The 16,023-nt window shown below is 39.2% G+C and overlaps 1 protein-coding gene across 1 annotated transcript in view; it reads right to left on the reverse strand.

Moving 5' to 3' along the window:
• Positions 1–1,653: 1,653 nt before the first annotated feature.
• The window catches only part of dnaaf9 (dynein axonemal assembly factor 9), a 52,018-nt gene continuing 37,648 nt past the window's right edge, over positions 1,654–16,023 (reverse strand). The window contains exons 28-37 of the mRNA XM_015343836.2: positions 14,902–15,027; positions 12,073–12,110; positions 11,263–11,398; positions 10,956–11,042; positions 10,245–10,351; positions 9,535–9,609; positions 8,234–8,430; positions 7,791–7,856; positions 4,737–4,830; positions 1,654–4,430 (exon numbers count right to left, since the gene is read on the reverse strand). Coding sequence (XP_015199322.2) covers positions 4,324–4,430; positions 4,737–4,830; positions 7,791–7,856; positions 8,234–8,430; positions 9,535–9,609; positions 10,245–10,351; positions 10,956–11,042; positions 11,263–11,398; positions 12,073–12,110; positions 14,902–15,027 — 1,033 coding nt within the window. The 3' untranslated portion in view covers positions 1,654–4,323. The remainder of the gene's footprint in view (positions 4,431–4,736; positions 4,831–7,790; positions 7,857–8,233; positions 8,431–9,534; positions 9,610–10,244; positions 10,352–10,955; positions 11,043–11,262; positions 11,399–12,072; positions 12,111–14,901; positions 15,028–16,023) is intronic.

A 16,023-nucleotide genomic window follows, 5' to 3' on the forward strand; every position in this document is an offset into this window, starting at 1 on the left:
GGCAGAGCAGGACAACTACTTGAGGTCTGTGCTGGGGCTCCTGTGCAAACAGGGGCTACACAGCTCCAATCACAGGCAGGCCACAGCCTTTTCCATTTTAGGGTCCAAACCAAAGCTCTTTTAACATTTTTTTACTCTGTTTTCAAATCACATATATCCCTTTCCAACAGGCTACAGGAGCACCTCAGGAAGCTTTCTAGTAGACTTATCAGAGGCTCAGAAATAGCTTCCACTCTTCCTGCAGCTATTTCTGAAATAAATTTGTCCCTCGAGTGGCCTCCATTCTGCACAGCTTTACTTCTAGCTGATTATAGCACTTGTTTAAGAATGACTTCAATACTCCTTTCACCAACACTGTTTGGAGACAGCCCCTGCTCCTATTCCTGCAGGGAGACAGGAGACACACATCTCCAGCTTCCTCGCTTTGCCATTACCAAGGCACTGCTGGACAGAAAACAAAGAAATGTCTCGCGTGCTTGTTTTATTTCAGAATTTTCCTTTAGTTTCATATTTGTATTAGAAAAAGGAATTTCTATACCCAGTTTTCAATTCACAGCATTACAAAAATATTATATAATGTAGAGGTAATTCAATCTTCACCAGATATGTAAAATGTTTTTTGTTTTCAAAGTACCAGTTTGGTGAAAGGCCATGTAAAGAGAATAAATAGACCTTATAAACCATTAATAGACATGCAGTTTGAATGTGCTATTATGTATTGTTAATTTAATATATATATAGTATAATATAAATCCTTCAGACCCTTTGAGGACCGCATAAACTGCATCAGTAACATGTTCCTCTCAGGTGGTCTTCATCTCGCACTAATACGATTGAAATGCACACTCCCACTTAAATTCACAGTTCCTACGCATGTCCCATTTTCTGCTTCGTTTTTAAGGAAGTGACGTGTACATATTCTGCCTGCTAGGAATGACTGCTTTGGGTTTTCTGTGCTTTCTGAATCCTAGCTGTAGACAATGATATCCTGTTTATAGAGCACCAGGACCACTTGCCTGACTAAATATTCCAGATATCACTCAACAAAGGGATGTTTTTCCTTTAAAATGGGCACATGGAAACAATAAAATAGTTTTAAAAGGTCCTTGTAATAATACACAAATTATAAAGGGGAAATGTTTTCAGTAAACTACTCCTGAGGTATTTAAGCTGAGCACAAATCAAACATGTGCCTGGCACGCTGAAGGACCCACAAAGAAATCAGTCAAGCCAAACTGATGGACAACCCTCTCTTTTCACATAACTTCATCCAAAGGAACATGTTTCCAAAGTAAAGTATACACGAATACAGGGTTAGACAGCTGGGAGGGACAAGAAGAAGAAAAGGCCAAATGGACACAACAGGAGATTAGTCCGAGATCTCAGTGGACCTTGTATGCTTCTCATGCTAGCTATGCTAACATTCAGTGCGCTTAAAGATGAAAAAATCTATCTGTGTTTTAGCTTACAGTGGCAGTCCTTAAAGAGTATTCTGAAGGTGTACAAGCAAAGCTTATATAGCTTAATTAGTAAAATGTCCTTGGCTGCTAACAGCCCAATAGGAGTGTGGTGTCACCACAGTGATTTTGCCCCACATCCAGAAGCCACCAGGGAGGGTCTCCCAGGAGGCTACTTGTCCTGGGGGTCTTAATGGACTGTGAAAGACAGCTGTCCCTCCAGGAAGTAGACAACTGGTTTGTAGGATTTTCATTTGCATTTTCTCAATAGAGTTAGAGACAACCGTGGCACAACTACTGCTTTAAAGCATATGGCTTGATCAGATAACATCTGGAGTTCACAGGCAATAAGGGGCCAGCAGTGTTTTCTGGTGCTGAAGCATCTTTGGTCACAAACATCTATTCTTAATTTGTGCCCTCCTCTTTCTAGGAATGGAAGGCTGCTACAGTTAGCCGTGGACAAATGTAGCTTCAAGGTCAAATCTTTATCATACCTACATAAGCCGCCAATAAAATAATATGCTCCCCTCTCAAAGCAAGGGACATCAAATCCTTCAGACTTCTATACAATTTGAATCTCAAGTACTTTAAAAGGCTTTGCAGGCAATACAGACACCTGGTAAACTGAAAGGTCAGATATTAATTGTGGGAGTTTTCCACAATGTCATTATATACATGCACATCTGCAGATTCCAAATACACAAATGTATTTGCAAGTTCTGCTTTCTAAGAAAGAGCATTACAATGTTCTCAAACTTCAAATCTTCAGGACCAGTATTATTGTCAGAAGGATCTTTATTTGGCAGAGTTAACTTGGCACTTAGAAATTCTGCTTCAGCAGCCTGTGAAGCCGCTATTTAAAACGTTTTATTACGAGAGTGCTCAGAAGATTTGTAATCATGGAATGCCGACTTAACTGAACTAGATAAATGCCTTCAGCTTGCAGTGCAAAAGACATTTTCAGTCTTAATTATGATCAACTTCCAAAAGAAAATGTAGCTCTTTCTTAAACGTAATAATTTCAATTAGAGATACTTAGGCTAGTACAAAACAGCGCAGAACTGAGACGTGACGATTATTGTAGCAACTGATGGAGAAGGATGTAAAAAAGTAAATCAAAACCATTTGTGCAACCAGTTATCTCCTGTAATACTGATTCTATCACACATGACAGCCTCGCCTATGTATTATTCTGCCAGTGAGGTGACATATTGTCCTGTACTTTGCTTCAATATCTTTACTCCATGGACAGCATGTATTCATTCAGATTTCAGACTATCCACAGTACAAAGTTAGTTTTCATTTCTCTTTGTAGCAGTCAAGTATCATCATATCATTTTTTAGATTGTATTACTGATGCAAACTTAAATTATCCATGAAAAATTAATAAAATCTAAAGAACAGTTGCATTTTCTCTAGGAATAACAAAGATTTGACCATAAAACAGATCCAATATGGTTACTGTATTTTGCTGTCTCATAAATTCAGCTGTTATTTTAACACTGATAACCCCCTTTTGTTACAATTACTAGCTACATTAGCCACAAAGGTGCTCATTTCAGTAGATAAACACATCTCATGCATAGCACAGGTAATGTATCAGCTTTAGTACGTGCTATTATAGTTTCTACTACTGCTGTGCTTCACTGCACAAAGATATTCTTTAGGTATTCTTAAAGAATACCAAAGTCACCACCTCCAGCCTCAACACACAAACCCCACCCAAACCCAGCCCACCCTAATACCCAATGTCATGGACTCTTAGCTCGTATATGTGTGGTGTGGAATAAAAATGGGATGGGGCAACATTTACTGTAGTTTTGCATCCCTGCAAAGACATCATCCCTGTGTATCTTTCAGGAATGCAATAAAAATAGTTTTTAAATAGTACAGAAACAAAAAACAATTGGTCTTCTACTATGACTAAAACAGACATTTGTGCAAAAAAGGTGTCTCACATTTTGCAATGGAACACAGCTTCAACAAATCTTCTACCAAATAGTAGTGAATGTGGAAGGTAAAAAAGGCTCTAGTTGGTCCAAACAAACATTCTACTTGGGGAATGTCAATCTAGCAGTAGGTCTGAAAGGAAACACACAACAATAGCTAAAGGACAATAGCCTAAATTTGCCCACCACAGTTTCAAGATAAGAAGTCCAGACCTGAACAGATTACTTTTAAGTCCACTGTTGTGTTACTGTCAACTTTTGAGTACTAGAAGCAGACAGAATTGCTCCATTAAGCTAGATATGCAAAATCACTCATCATTATCCCCAAATTGTAATGTCACTCCTTGGTTTTAACTGTTTATTCTACAGTAGTTACAAACTAGTCTAGACAGAAGGCATTATGCCTCCAGGTTTGAGTATCACAGTGCCATAGTCTATGAAACACCTATATCTGTTTCCCTCACAAGTGTCAATTGGATAAACAGAATAGGAGGACACAGTATCAAGTAACTGCTGAGAGTTGTATTTTCAGAAAACCCAGCAGAGGTTTTGGAATATGATTTCAATGTAAGGTTCTACAAGCCTAATACAAACCTCTAATAACTATACACATCAAAGACACTAAGCTATGTAATCACTGCAGCAGTATTACTCATTTTCAAAAACATTTACAAAATTGCATCAATTCCAGATAGTGTAACACAACATCTTCTTTTATATCTGTGGACTTTTACTATTGCACAGATCAGGTCAGGACTTCTATGGTTTGAAGTGACAGATATCTGTTCCTATGGCTATTAGGGAAAAAATGGTAACAAAAGCAATTAAGCTCCCCACCCACACCCCCTTTAGAGTGGTGGTGGCACTGCGTGGATGACCATTGACCTTTGGGACGTGGCTGACCCGGACGGAGTCCCCTAGGGGTCAAACAGGTCCATATAGCCCTGCTGCTCCAGCTCTCGATTGTAGCGCTCGATGTCTTTGTTGACTTCTTCCACATACTCATCAATGAACTGCTCCATTACTGGGAAGGACAAAATGTAAGGGAAACAAGATGCTACTGCCTGGCATCTCACAAACCACACACAACTTGCGAGTACACACTGCTCTTTTTTCAGAACAGAGTTATCCTTGCAAGCAAAACTACATATTTAAGATGGCATTCGAAGGAGCCATATAAAAAGTAATAGGATCCTTAAAATACTGTGGGACCACCGCAGAGGTTTAGCAAGAATGACCTACCCATTTCTAACCAGAACAAAATGACATGATATTACACGAGGACCTACTAATAGACTGGGCTCAAAGACACAAGACCCTAAAAGGATACATGGATGGAAATCCATTTTCTCCCCGAAGTAGTTTACAAACTGGGTCCCATTATAGTAGTACCCAGGTGGAAGGGGGTCCAAGTGTCGTGCCACCTGGATACAAACAAGTCAGAACACAAAAAACAAAACAATAACAGATCTTTAAAAAATGCACAATTGAAATGAAAGCTACTAAAAACAAGTTTTTATGATCTGTTATTTTATTACATGAATGTACAGTACTATACTACACAAGATGCATGTCATACAACAGGCACAACAGTATGCTGTTGACGAAGATGCTGATTAAAATGTTTGTGGACTTCTAAGCCTCAGTGTTACAATTGAACGTTATACACAGGGCAATAAAGGCCATGCTCAGAATTGTTTAGACGTGTACATACAGATGCAGCCATTATCTAGAATGCATGTCACAACTCACTTCAGTGGAAAGTGCACTGCTGTATACTACTGGAAATGGTAACTTCATTTCATCTGTTTTTTTTCATAATCTAATGATCATATTTCTTTAAAAACATTACTAGATTTAAAAAAAATATATATAACTAAATTTTACATGTTATGTAATGTGACTGTACGGTATTTTTCTTCTGAAAATGGAATTACATGCCATGAATGGAGCCTGGATCCGAACTTTTTTTTAACTGTGCCTGGCCTTACGGCAATTCTCAGAAATTAAAGAATTTCATGAAGTGACTATAAACTAATCAAAACAACATTTTTTTATATTGCAATCTGCCGTTATATTGTTGAGATACTCTATGCACTGCTCAAAACATTTTAATATACAAAAAGTATGGCATCTATCTAATGGTATCTAGATGAAGACAGTGTACATGAATGGCAGTAATGCTGTAGCTGATGTACAGTATGGATAACTGTGGATATTCAATGAATTCTTTGATGTATGTGGGAAACGTACTTGGTGAAGGAGACACTTCCTGTTCCATTTTAAATAGACCCTTCAGTTAGAACATGCAGCTGTTTTGTAATGTTCATTCTAGTGGCTAGACAGGTGTCATATCCAATTCATTATCCCCTGCAATCAGAACTCCCCTTTCAGAACGCGCATATGTGGTGGAAAACTGTCTTCCACTCACGTGATGTGGGCACCTGATATATCTGCCCATGCACAGGCACTGTACTGTCTGTTGTGAACGTGATCGTGATGTCTCTTTTCAGGTTTACATATGCATTAAAATAGTGGACGGTACTTGAAGGAATTGGTTGAAAGCATTTTTCTGAAGGGAGGAGCTGAAAAAGATTATGTGCTGGATAAAAGGGGTCAGAAATAAACTTGCAGGCAGGATGGAGTTACGGCATGTGTATGGGGATGAAATGGAAGGGAGTTCACAGCCTATTATTTTTGAGGTTTTGGACACGATCCTGTCCAGTGTTCCTTCAGTATAGCTATCCAAATTTGGGTTTCCAAGTCTTGTCTAAAGGAAACAATGTTCATATTGTAGACTTTCAGTGCCAACCCTCAGTACCTCCAACATTGAGGAGACAACGCAACCATCAAGGCAGAAGACACTCCAATGTTACATGAGAAAAGTCAGGCTGAAAGGCGTATGTGAAAGACCACAAGACCAACCATCTCCAGGAAGCTTGGAAAACATAAGAATGTAAAGATGCTCCCAAGCAGAAACCAATTTACATGTGCTAAGGGTTTAAAGCCAATAATTTAATTTTGACATATCTCATTTGGAGTTGTGGTAGAAATGTGGTAACAACATCCTATCTCAACAATGTAATCATGGTATTTAAAGATAGTCGCTAGTATGCATAAAGTATGATCAAGAAATCACTAATAGGCTAATAAATATTTTATGCTGTACTGCTTTGTCTCACAAACATACACAGCTGTAGTACTTTAGGGATTCATTGTACCATCTCACAGTTTTACAAAGAAGTGCAGTCCTGCATCAGATTATTAAGAAAAACTAAAAAAAAATGATTGTAACACGTCGGTGCCTACCAGGGTATAACTACTGACACCTCGCACATTCTAGATGGCTGCATCTGTGATGTGTTCTGTGCACACTCTGAACAACAACTAATATTAACATCCATTTACTGCATCTAAATATTTACATTTATTCTCTTATAAGGTTACCTCCTAAGGACAATGTCTAACTAAATGCGCAACTAAACTAAATGTGCAAATAATTAAACACAAAATAAAGAAATGTGAGAGATGGCACACTGTTAGAACAGAAATAAAAATCTTAAAACTGTAACTGTACCCGTGTCTACAAGAAACGTTTGAAAGCCACAAAACAAAAATCCTAAGGTCACAAACCACTGACTTAATTTACTGTAAGTGAGCATTTCTAGCGCACTCAGAAATGTATATATAGACTGGCATCCAATACTGGAATCAGCACCTTTTTAAAGTTTTTAGAAAGTCATAAAGCAAATTAACAAGAGTGATATCTGACACCCTGCATTCCAGAACATCTTGTGACCACTTATTAACATTTGAGAGAATCTAGCTAGGATACAGTTCTGCAACACATGACAGAAGCGGACACTGGAGCTGATATTACACCAATAATTTCCAGAGGAGTGATGCTTCCATTGCCCATTTCAAACACAGCGTGTTCCCATGTTTCAGAATGGAAAACAATGAGGACACCAAAGCCCTCAGTTGCTGCAATAGTGAGAATTCTTTCTAGAAAATAGTAGAGCTGTTGTCTTAACAGCTACTTAAGTAAAAAATGTAAACATGAATCTGAATTAACAGTACTAAATTACATACAGTTATACACTTTATTCCAAAAGCTTGCAGTATTCAAACTACATAACCAGTCCAAAACATTGAACTGTGGTAAAACTGGATGGGCTGATGTCACAGTGCTGTTAGGTGGAAAGCAGAACCTGGTTTGGAACGGTGTCACCAGTGAGACGCAACATATTGCTGGTAAACTGATAAGGGTGGTCACATGGCAGAATATCTGTCACTGATCAAGGTTAGAACGATCATTGTGTTCTTATTGTGTTATTGTGTGACTTGTCTGATGGGCCCGAACACAGTGCCCAGGTGTACTCACATGGATGTTCTTGATCTCCTGCATGGTCAAGGTCTCATGCTTCTTCAAGGCCTTCTTCAGAGGTCTCTGTGTACAAACATTTGTAACAGTGCTGTTCCTCTGCAGTGGATTAAAGTGCTGAACAAAATTGTTCACAAGTATTCCAAAATAGTCTGGTATGTACCTTTACACTGAAAAAACTACCTAAACCAAACTTGAACAAGAAGCAGTAATTTAGAGCCTTTTGAAAACTAAATGTCAGTAATATTACATAAAAATGTAAAGTAACTTAAAAGAGATACACCTTGAGCAAAAATGGATTATCCAAGAAGTATATTAAACATTTGTATTACTTGATTCGTCCAGGGGCTAAAGGCACTACCTATTTTGACATAGTGGGATGTGTGGAAGCAGCACTGGACATGAAGCAGGAGAGAAGCCTGGCCAGAGGCAAGGTGCAGTACCTGCTTGGCACACTGCCGCAGCCAGTCCTTTAGGGTGCCCTCACTCAGGCCAGCGCCCTCAAAGAGCAGGAAGCAGTCGGGGCCATCCTGACACAGCTCGCTGCTCTGCGGCGGGGGGCTGGGCCCGTCCTGCACGGGGTGGAGGCTCAGGCTGTTCGTCAGAGTGCTGTGGCTCACATCTACCAGCTTCTCGGAATCTGGAAAGAAAACACAAGACTGTAGCTTCTGAGGATGTCCAAATGAAGAAAGTACGACATTAGAACAGACTGAAGAAAATTAATTTTGTACAGTTTTAACAGCTACAGAAAAGTCTTAATTTGCTGTAACTATATTATGTGTAGTTCTGCATGTAACAGAGTGCGTATTAATACTAGTATTCTCTTAGTGACTTTTTTTCCCCCCGATTTATGTGACCAATTCATTCATTAGACCACATCTGGAACACTGCATACTAGTTTTGCTGTCACGTTGTAGAGTACATATACAGACGCTTTGGTTGAAGTTTAATTAACACAAACAAAACACATTCCACAGCTTAAGAAATTAGTTATGAGGACCAACTGGGAGAAAATAATGGAAATGCATGGGATGGAGATTTTATTAAGGTTAAGGATCAGTGTGCAGAACATAATACCAATTTTTTTTTTAATCAGTCTCCAGATATTTGTACAACATGCAAAACAACTTTTACAAACACAATAGGCAGAATATAAACAGTTAAAACGATATGTCCACTCAAGCATTCTGCTGCTCCTCCGGTCTTTTCTTTTTTTCATGCTTCCCCAGGGCCCGTACTTGCCGCATGTCTCTGATTTAAGATTCCTTGCCCTTGCTTGCTCTGCTCCTGCCCATGTACAGGCTGTCACCTGTCCCTACACCCCACACACTCTCTCAGGGCCTGCATTTCTGACATTCTCTGTGCTCTCTTTGTTCACAGCTCCCCACTCGCCTCTGTGATGTCACTAGTTCTCACACAAGAGATTAGTGACTATTTTATACAGCAAACATCTCTGCTTTAATGCTAAAAAGCAAATGAAAATAATAATTTCAGAACTTCTCATGAAAATTTGAAATGAATACACAAAAGAGTACGCTTCTTCTTTATATAAATAGAATGAAGATGATGTATACACTCTATTCATAACACAAAGTGCCTATTTTACCTTGGTGACAAAACACAGCACATGTGACCAAGCTTACACTAGGTGAAAGAAAAGCAAAAACACTTGTGTTTTATGTATAGTCATAAGAAAAATACTCTCATCAATCAAATGATCAAAAGAAAATGGTACAATTATTACCAGAAAATCGGACTCTCCCCCGAATGCTGTACACATTTCCAGAAAATGGATTAGGTTTCAAGGATGATTTTAAAGCTAGGAAACACAAAACAGAAGAATTAGCATTAGTTACCTAAGTAATTCACTCAATTCCACATAATTCATGAAAACAATAAAAATCAAAGATTTAAGTCAAACTACCTTTTGTACAGCCATGAAGAAAAAGCTTGCAATAACTTGTGTGTGATTTACCAAATTGTATGCATTTACCTTTAATGCAAAATGTAATTTACTACCAGACAGGGTCAGAAAAATGTTTACCAAATGTCTTCAACAACTGATGTTACAGCTAAAAATAAAAACTTCATACAAGAAAATCAAGAAGTAGTAAAGTGGAAACTCTGTGGAAATGCATTTCATCAATTTCCCTACGGGATTAATAAAGTATTATCTATTTCAGATCAGGAACAGGAGGCACATCTTTACCGAGATAGTTGTGGGTGTGCGAATCAAGCTTCCTAATAATGTTGCTAAAGCAGATACCTTGGCTTCCTTTGAGATACAGCTGGATGAGCTCCTCGGATTAATTAACTATCAACTACCAAAGGGGTTAGATCGGTCAGATGGTCTCCTCTAATTCTTAACCTTCCTTACCACAGCTGCCATCCAACTTCCAGTTAAACTGTACCATTAAATTATTTCCATCATGTCTTTTAGAAAGCTACTTTCACCTTTGCATCTAGTCATGAAGTGTGGCTTTTCAAGAGGCCGGTGAAAGCGGATGCCCATCTGGATAATCGGTGGAAACGTGGGTCCAGATCGAAACTTGGCTTTGCTCCTAAAGAATGTGTAACAGACACAAAAGTTGGTTTTACTGATGGCTACCGCAACGAGTAAAACCTCAGGTTAAGGTTTGCTACGCATTAGTACACAGAGGTAAAAAGAGATAAGGAATCAGCAGCACAGGGCTGACTCGCTGGCAAACAGGTTGACAGGAAATGAAGAAGCACGATGGGAGCTCACTACATTTGTAACCTTTCTTATGTTGTTCTGTACATAGCAACCTCAATACAGATATCCAGCTCCAGAGTTTTTAAAGTGGCAGCCTGTGTTATACAAAGCACTCAGCTGAGATCTCAGGGCTATCAAACCCTTCATTAAAATCTCAACACTGCCAATATTAGAGTCAGCGAAATCTAAGACACAAAGTATTCGGGCCAAGGAATTAATGAGACTCAATTAGGCTGACACTGGCAGTACATCTTTCATGAGCAAATCTCCATTAATGTGTACTTTTAAAAATTGAGGACCCCCCTCCTTCACTCTATTTCAGTTTGAAAACCTAAGCAGTCCTTGCCAGCTCTCTCATGTCTCTGGTAAGTGGGGTACCTCTGGCTAATGGAGAGCAGAAGTCAAGACAGGCAGGAGTGAGTCTTACTTACCAGCCAGGATACAAGAGGTATCGGGCTCTCAGCATCTGGGGTTCTGAAAAACTGGTTTCGGACAAAATCAGCTCCACATCTTCATTCCTGAATAAAGTATTATACCAAGAATAAAAAAATTAAATGTTTACCCTCTAATTTTTAACAGATGCAGTTAACTGCTGCTTCAGGGTACTCTCCTCTAAAGTGTGTACAGCAGTTAGACCAGATGAGTACTGCTCTCTCCAGACAGCCCGGATGGACAGCTGGACAGGGCTGAGCCTGCTTCACCTCCGTGCCTAATGGGAGTGCCCCGGCCGCTCCTCACCTGGTGACCGCGCCCTTCTCGGCCAGCATGAAGACAGCACTGGGGTTGGCAGCTCTCACCAGGTGCTGGACTTGCTGCAACAGCGGGTGTTTCTTTTCCTCAGTCAGGCCTGTGAACACCACACTGCTCACCACACCTAAGGGGAACAACAACCGTAGGAACAATTTACTTTTAAAACACTACGGAGAGATTTATTTAAGTCCTCACTAGTATAAAATGAAATTTTAAATTACAAAGTCCTCACTAAAACATTTAAAAGTTTTATGACTAAAAATACTTTAAATTTCATGCATAAATTTGATGCAGTATGAACTGACCCTGTAACAACTGTGTATTTTTTAACAGACATCAGATTGTTCTCACTGGAATGCTTTAATAGATGCTTCAATTTAATTATGTATACATAAAATGTCATCTTCAGCCCTACACTGAAGTGATTTCTAATATAGTTTCATGGACTGGTTGTGATGTGGATATTGTAAAATGAATGTTAATTTAATTTTGTTGTCTCTTCATTGGAATTACAGTAAAGAGAACTGCAATTTGGTACCTGACAATTCATAAACACAGAGCACCCTGCAAACTGCTGACCCTTGCTGGCTTGTCAGTTATTAAAATAAATCTTAATGCACTATATGAACATGCAGCTGACATAGCAGTTATTCTCCTGTTACTGAGATGTTACAGCTTAGCTGATCCAGGGCATAAGAGAGGACCACAGACCTGATCTGATGATACTGGATATGTGCACAGTGACTGTGCTTTAACAACCTGTTTAACAGCTCATGATAAGCACACAAGCACACATACCTTCAGAACACTGCTCCAGTAGTTTTGGGAAAAGAAACCTAGTGGAAAAAAGATAGTGATGTTAAGCTCTTTGAAGCCATTTAATTTCAGAATGTGGGTGTTATGCTTTTAATGTTCAGTGTAGATATGGACTATAGCATTGCACATACAGAAACAAGAAGGACAGACCTTCTGAAAGGTCAGGAAAGTAAAAATAGACTCACCATTTCATCACCAACACAAAGACCAAACAAGCCTGCACAAATATGAAAGGTAATGACTGCACTTAGGTATTAGTACCCTAGGCTTTTCGTGCGAGCAAATCGGTTACTACAGAGCAGAACTTCGAATGCCTTCTCCAGGTCACAGATAAAGTCATCACCCCTACTAATCCTCCAATATGTTATGAACGTGTGAAACCGCCAGGCATGCCAGTATTTTTGATATAAGCACAAGCTAGTTTTTATCCTTTCAGTCTAGGGGCAGAAGATATCTTTCTATTCTAAATATCTGTAATTGTTGTAATTTTTACATACAGATGCAGCCATTCAAAACAAGCGGGGTATGCTGCGGTACAACGCGGTAGGCATGTCGTAGTATACTGCGATTACCATATGCAAATTATATCTGAATTAGATTAGATGTTAATAGTATCCGGAATCACCTTGTAAAACCGGCAGGTGGAGCTGTCACCAGAAAACATCCGGATGCGAATCCTGATCACTGCTGAGGGACAATTCGTTCTTTATTTATTCAATTAAGAATTTAAGTTATATACTCTTTAGACTTTTAAATTTAAACTGTACATTACAGCATGTTAATCATTATACTTTTATACATTAAAAAGTTGATATATTTTATGAAACCAAGATTGCTCAGTTGGACAAAAGTACACAACCTACTACCTTTAACACAAATATTTTAATTATGCAGAAATATTTTATTTTCATTTCCTGCCGCCAGCAGTACTGTGTACATAGCAGGAAAATTCCTATTCTTTACTCAGCAGCGTCTTAAAACCAGCACCCATGGTGTTCAAACCGATTATTTTTTTTTACAAAGAAGGCTGACACAGCTTCGCGTTATGAATCTGTTTTTCTAAGAAAACATGTCAGTGGGGGAAGGTGTACTTGCCCTTATTCTACTTTGAAAATACCTGTGAAACAGGTCTGTTTACAAACAATGTAGTCACAGAGAGAGAGAGATGCGATAACCGTGCAGTGCCAGGCGAATGCACATTAATGTAGGGCTTTTCAGGCTAACGTGAATTTGTGCCCTACACCATGCGGTACTGCTGTGTACATACAGTACAAACATGTTGTGATATTTAGAAATATAAAAAGTGTCAATATAATGCCAATAATATTTGCTATTTTAGTTTTTCAAAGAAATGTTTGTTAAAAGAAAATCGATGGTGACAGCTGGGTTTGAACACTTGACCTCAGGGTTATAAGTCAGTCACTTAAGCTATCAGGCCACCGAGGCAGTCATGTGGCAAACACATATCAATGGAAAGTCTTATACTGTACTACTGATTGTGCAACAGTACATGAATATAGTTATACAATTATTAATTTATTTAGATACGTGAATCCATATTATATTCCCTATTAATCCATATGTTTATGTTCCTAAATTAATATCGTTTATGACCTTCAGATGTGTTATGCTCCTCTTCTTATGCACAGCTACTAAAATTTCCCTTTAGTTGTAAAATTCCATATAAATATTCAATAGTAAGCAGATTAAAATGTGCACAGTAAAGAGATTAAATGATTACATTTTTCCACTACCGAGCAATGCACCACGAGTGCCCGTCGGCCATTTTGGCCGGCCAATCACGTACCGCGGTACGGCACGGCACGGTGGTGCACACGTAGATGCCCGCGGTACAGGTTTATACCGTGCATTTTGAATGGCTGCATCTGTAATAATGCAAAACTATCTAACACAAAAAAACGGACTTCCCAGAATAATTTAAAATGTTATAATTTAAATCTTATTATTTACACCTTCCCAGGCTTTGTTGGGTATGAAATTACTGTATCACTAAGAAAATCTGCACAGTGCTGTTCACTGTCGAACAGTCCTTAAGAAACTCACAAGGTGATTTTAATGGTGGACAGTGCAATGCACAGCTCATCAGCAATGGCACTACAATCAAGAAAGGAATTCTAAGCCTGTTATATGTCATGTACAAGTCAGAACAGGAGTGTAAAGGAACAGGAAAAATGGAGGATGAATTACAACAGAAGGCAGCAATACTTTAAGATAACAAAAGGTTTACGGTAAAGTTAAACAGCCTCCTCTTATTTGCACCCTTTATGTTGTTAATTCAGTCTCCTGTCATTCCTGAAGCATAGCTAGAATTTATGAGAACATCTGAAAAGCTGAGAGTTACTGATGTGATCAATCATAATGAAAAGCAAGGCATCTCTATTCAGGTTAAAAAGGTATGAACCTCATTCTGTTCTCAAAAGTCTGCAATTGCTTTAGAGGCTATCTGGTGCCAAAGCAGGACCATGAGACTCTACAGTGCAGGACACACATGGGAGAGAGGTGCAGCACACTATACAACTACTCACTCCTGGCTGGTGAAAGCAGTCTTTAAATTCACTTTCAATGTGAATTTACATATCAAAACTTGTATGCAAACCATGGAATATGAATTGTTATAAAGGAGTACAAGCAGACTGTGTATTGTCCTCAACTTCGCTGAGGGAAAAGAATGTCAGGCCACCCAAGGCATCGAATGGTTGAGAAGCTTATGTCTTTAAGAGCCTACAGGCCTACAGCTGTAAGCAGTCAATTTAAGGGCTCTGCTCCCTATGGGTGCCGAGTTGTGCCCACCTGTGTTCCATGTAGGAGCTGAGGGGATCCACACAAGCTGTGACCGCGCCTATCGTGAAGGCAGACTGGACACCTGGGTCGGGGTGGGACTGCAAGGCCTGCACAACTTCAATGGCATCTGTGTATCTGCAGCAGAAAGAAGTGACAACATGAAAGCAGGCAGTTTGTTATAGGCAGCCAGCCAACAGGTTCAGCAGGCATGGTGACAGCACTGAGGGTTCTCCGAAAAACACAGCTACACATTTCCCAGCAGGAGCCCAGCCTGACCCCCGGGTTATCGAACATATTAACAAGGCCATGTGAATGCTCATAAGTACAGTACTATTTTTTTCAGGTGTTTGTTCATTGAGAAGATGCAGACAAAACAGGGTTTAAGTAGAACTGGTATTCTTGTTCAGCAATTTTACACTTTCTTAGAAACTATAGTATCAAGTAGTTTACTCTTAAACTCTCAAGTCAATAAAGAGAATAAATGGTACAGGACAGTAATACGAACATGGAACTAGACTGGTTATAAAACATGACTCTTTCATTTACTGAGGATTGTGGGAGACTGGAACAAACTTCAAGGACATGTTGCTAAAACTGAAAAAGCCTAAGTGACATTCTTAGGACATTAAGCTAAAAGAGCCTCCTGTCATTTACAAACACTGAGCTTTTAACTTTTAAACTTGATAGTTTAACTATGCCACAGAACTCCTGAGACTAGAACAACTTCAACCAGTAAAATGGCTGCCGATTAAAACAATGTGATCTGGAGTCTTATGACTGGGCGAGGACAAAAGTCAGATGCAATCACCAGCAAAAAAACAGCATAGGAAAGACTCTTCTCAGCAGTGTGGGAATAATCAGATAAGCAGCAGTATGGTCACAGAGTGTCTTTAGCAGGCGTTAATGTGTGAGGTAAACAGCACTCCCCAGCTGTCCAGGACATACCCCCGTGAGAGAGAAGTCCTTTGTAGTCACTAAAGAAGAAACAGACCTCACTTGAAAGGATCCAGCTGGATTTGATCAGAACTAATCCACCTACCAAAAGCTGGGAACTCAATGATTCTATTCTAGGTTTCTGGGAACACAGAAATAACTCTTCAGAGGGACAGTTGCGCAGTCTGAAAACAATTA

This window comes from Lepisosteus oculatus, chromosome 1 (genome assembly GCF_040954835.1).
Source record: "Lepisosteus oculatus isolate fLepOcu1 chromosome 1, fLepOcu1.hap2, whole genome shotgun sequence".
Lineage (NCBI taxonomy): Eukaryota > Metazoa > Chordata > Actinopteri > Semionotiformes > Lepisosteidae > Lepisosteus > Lepisosteus oculatus.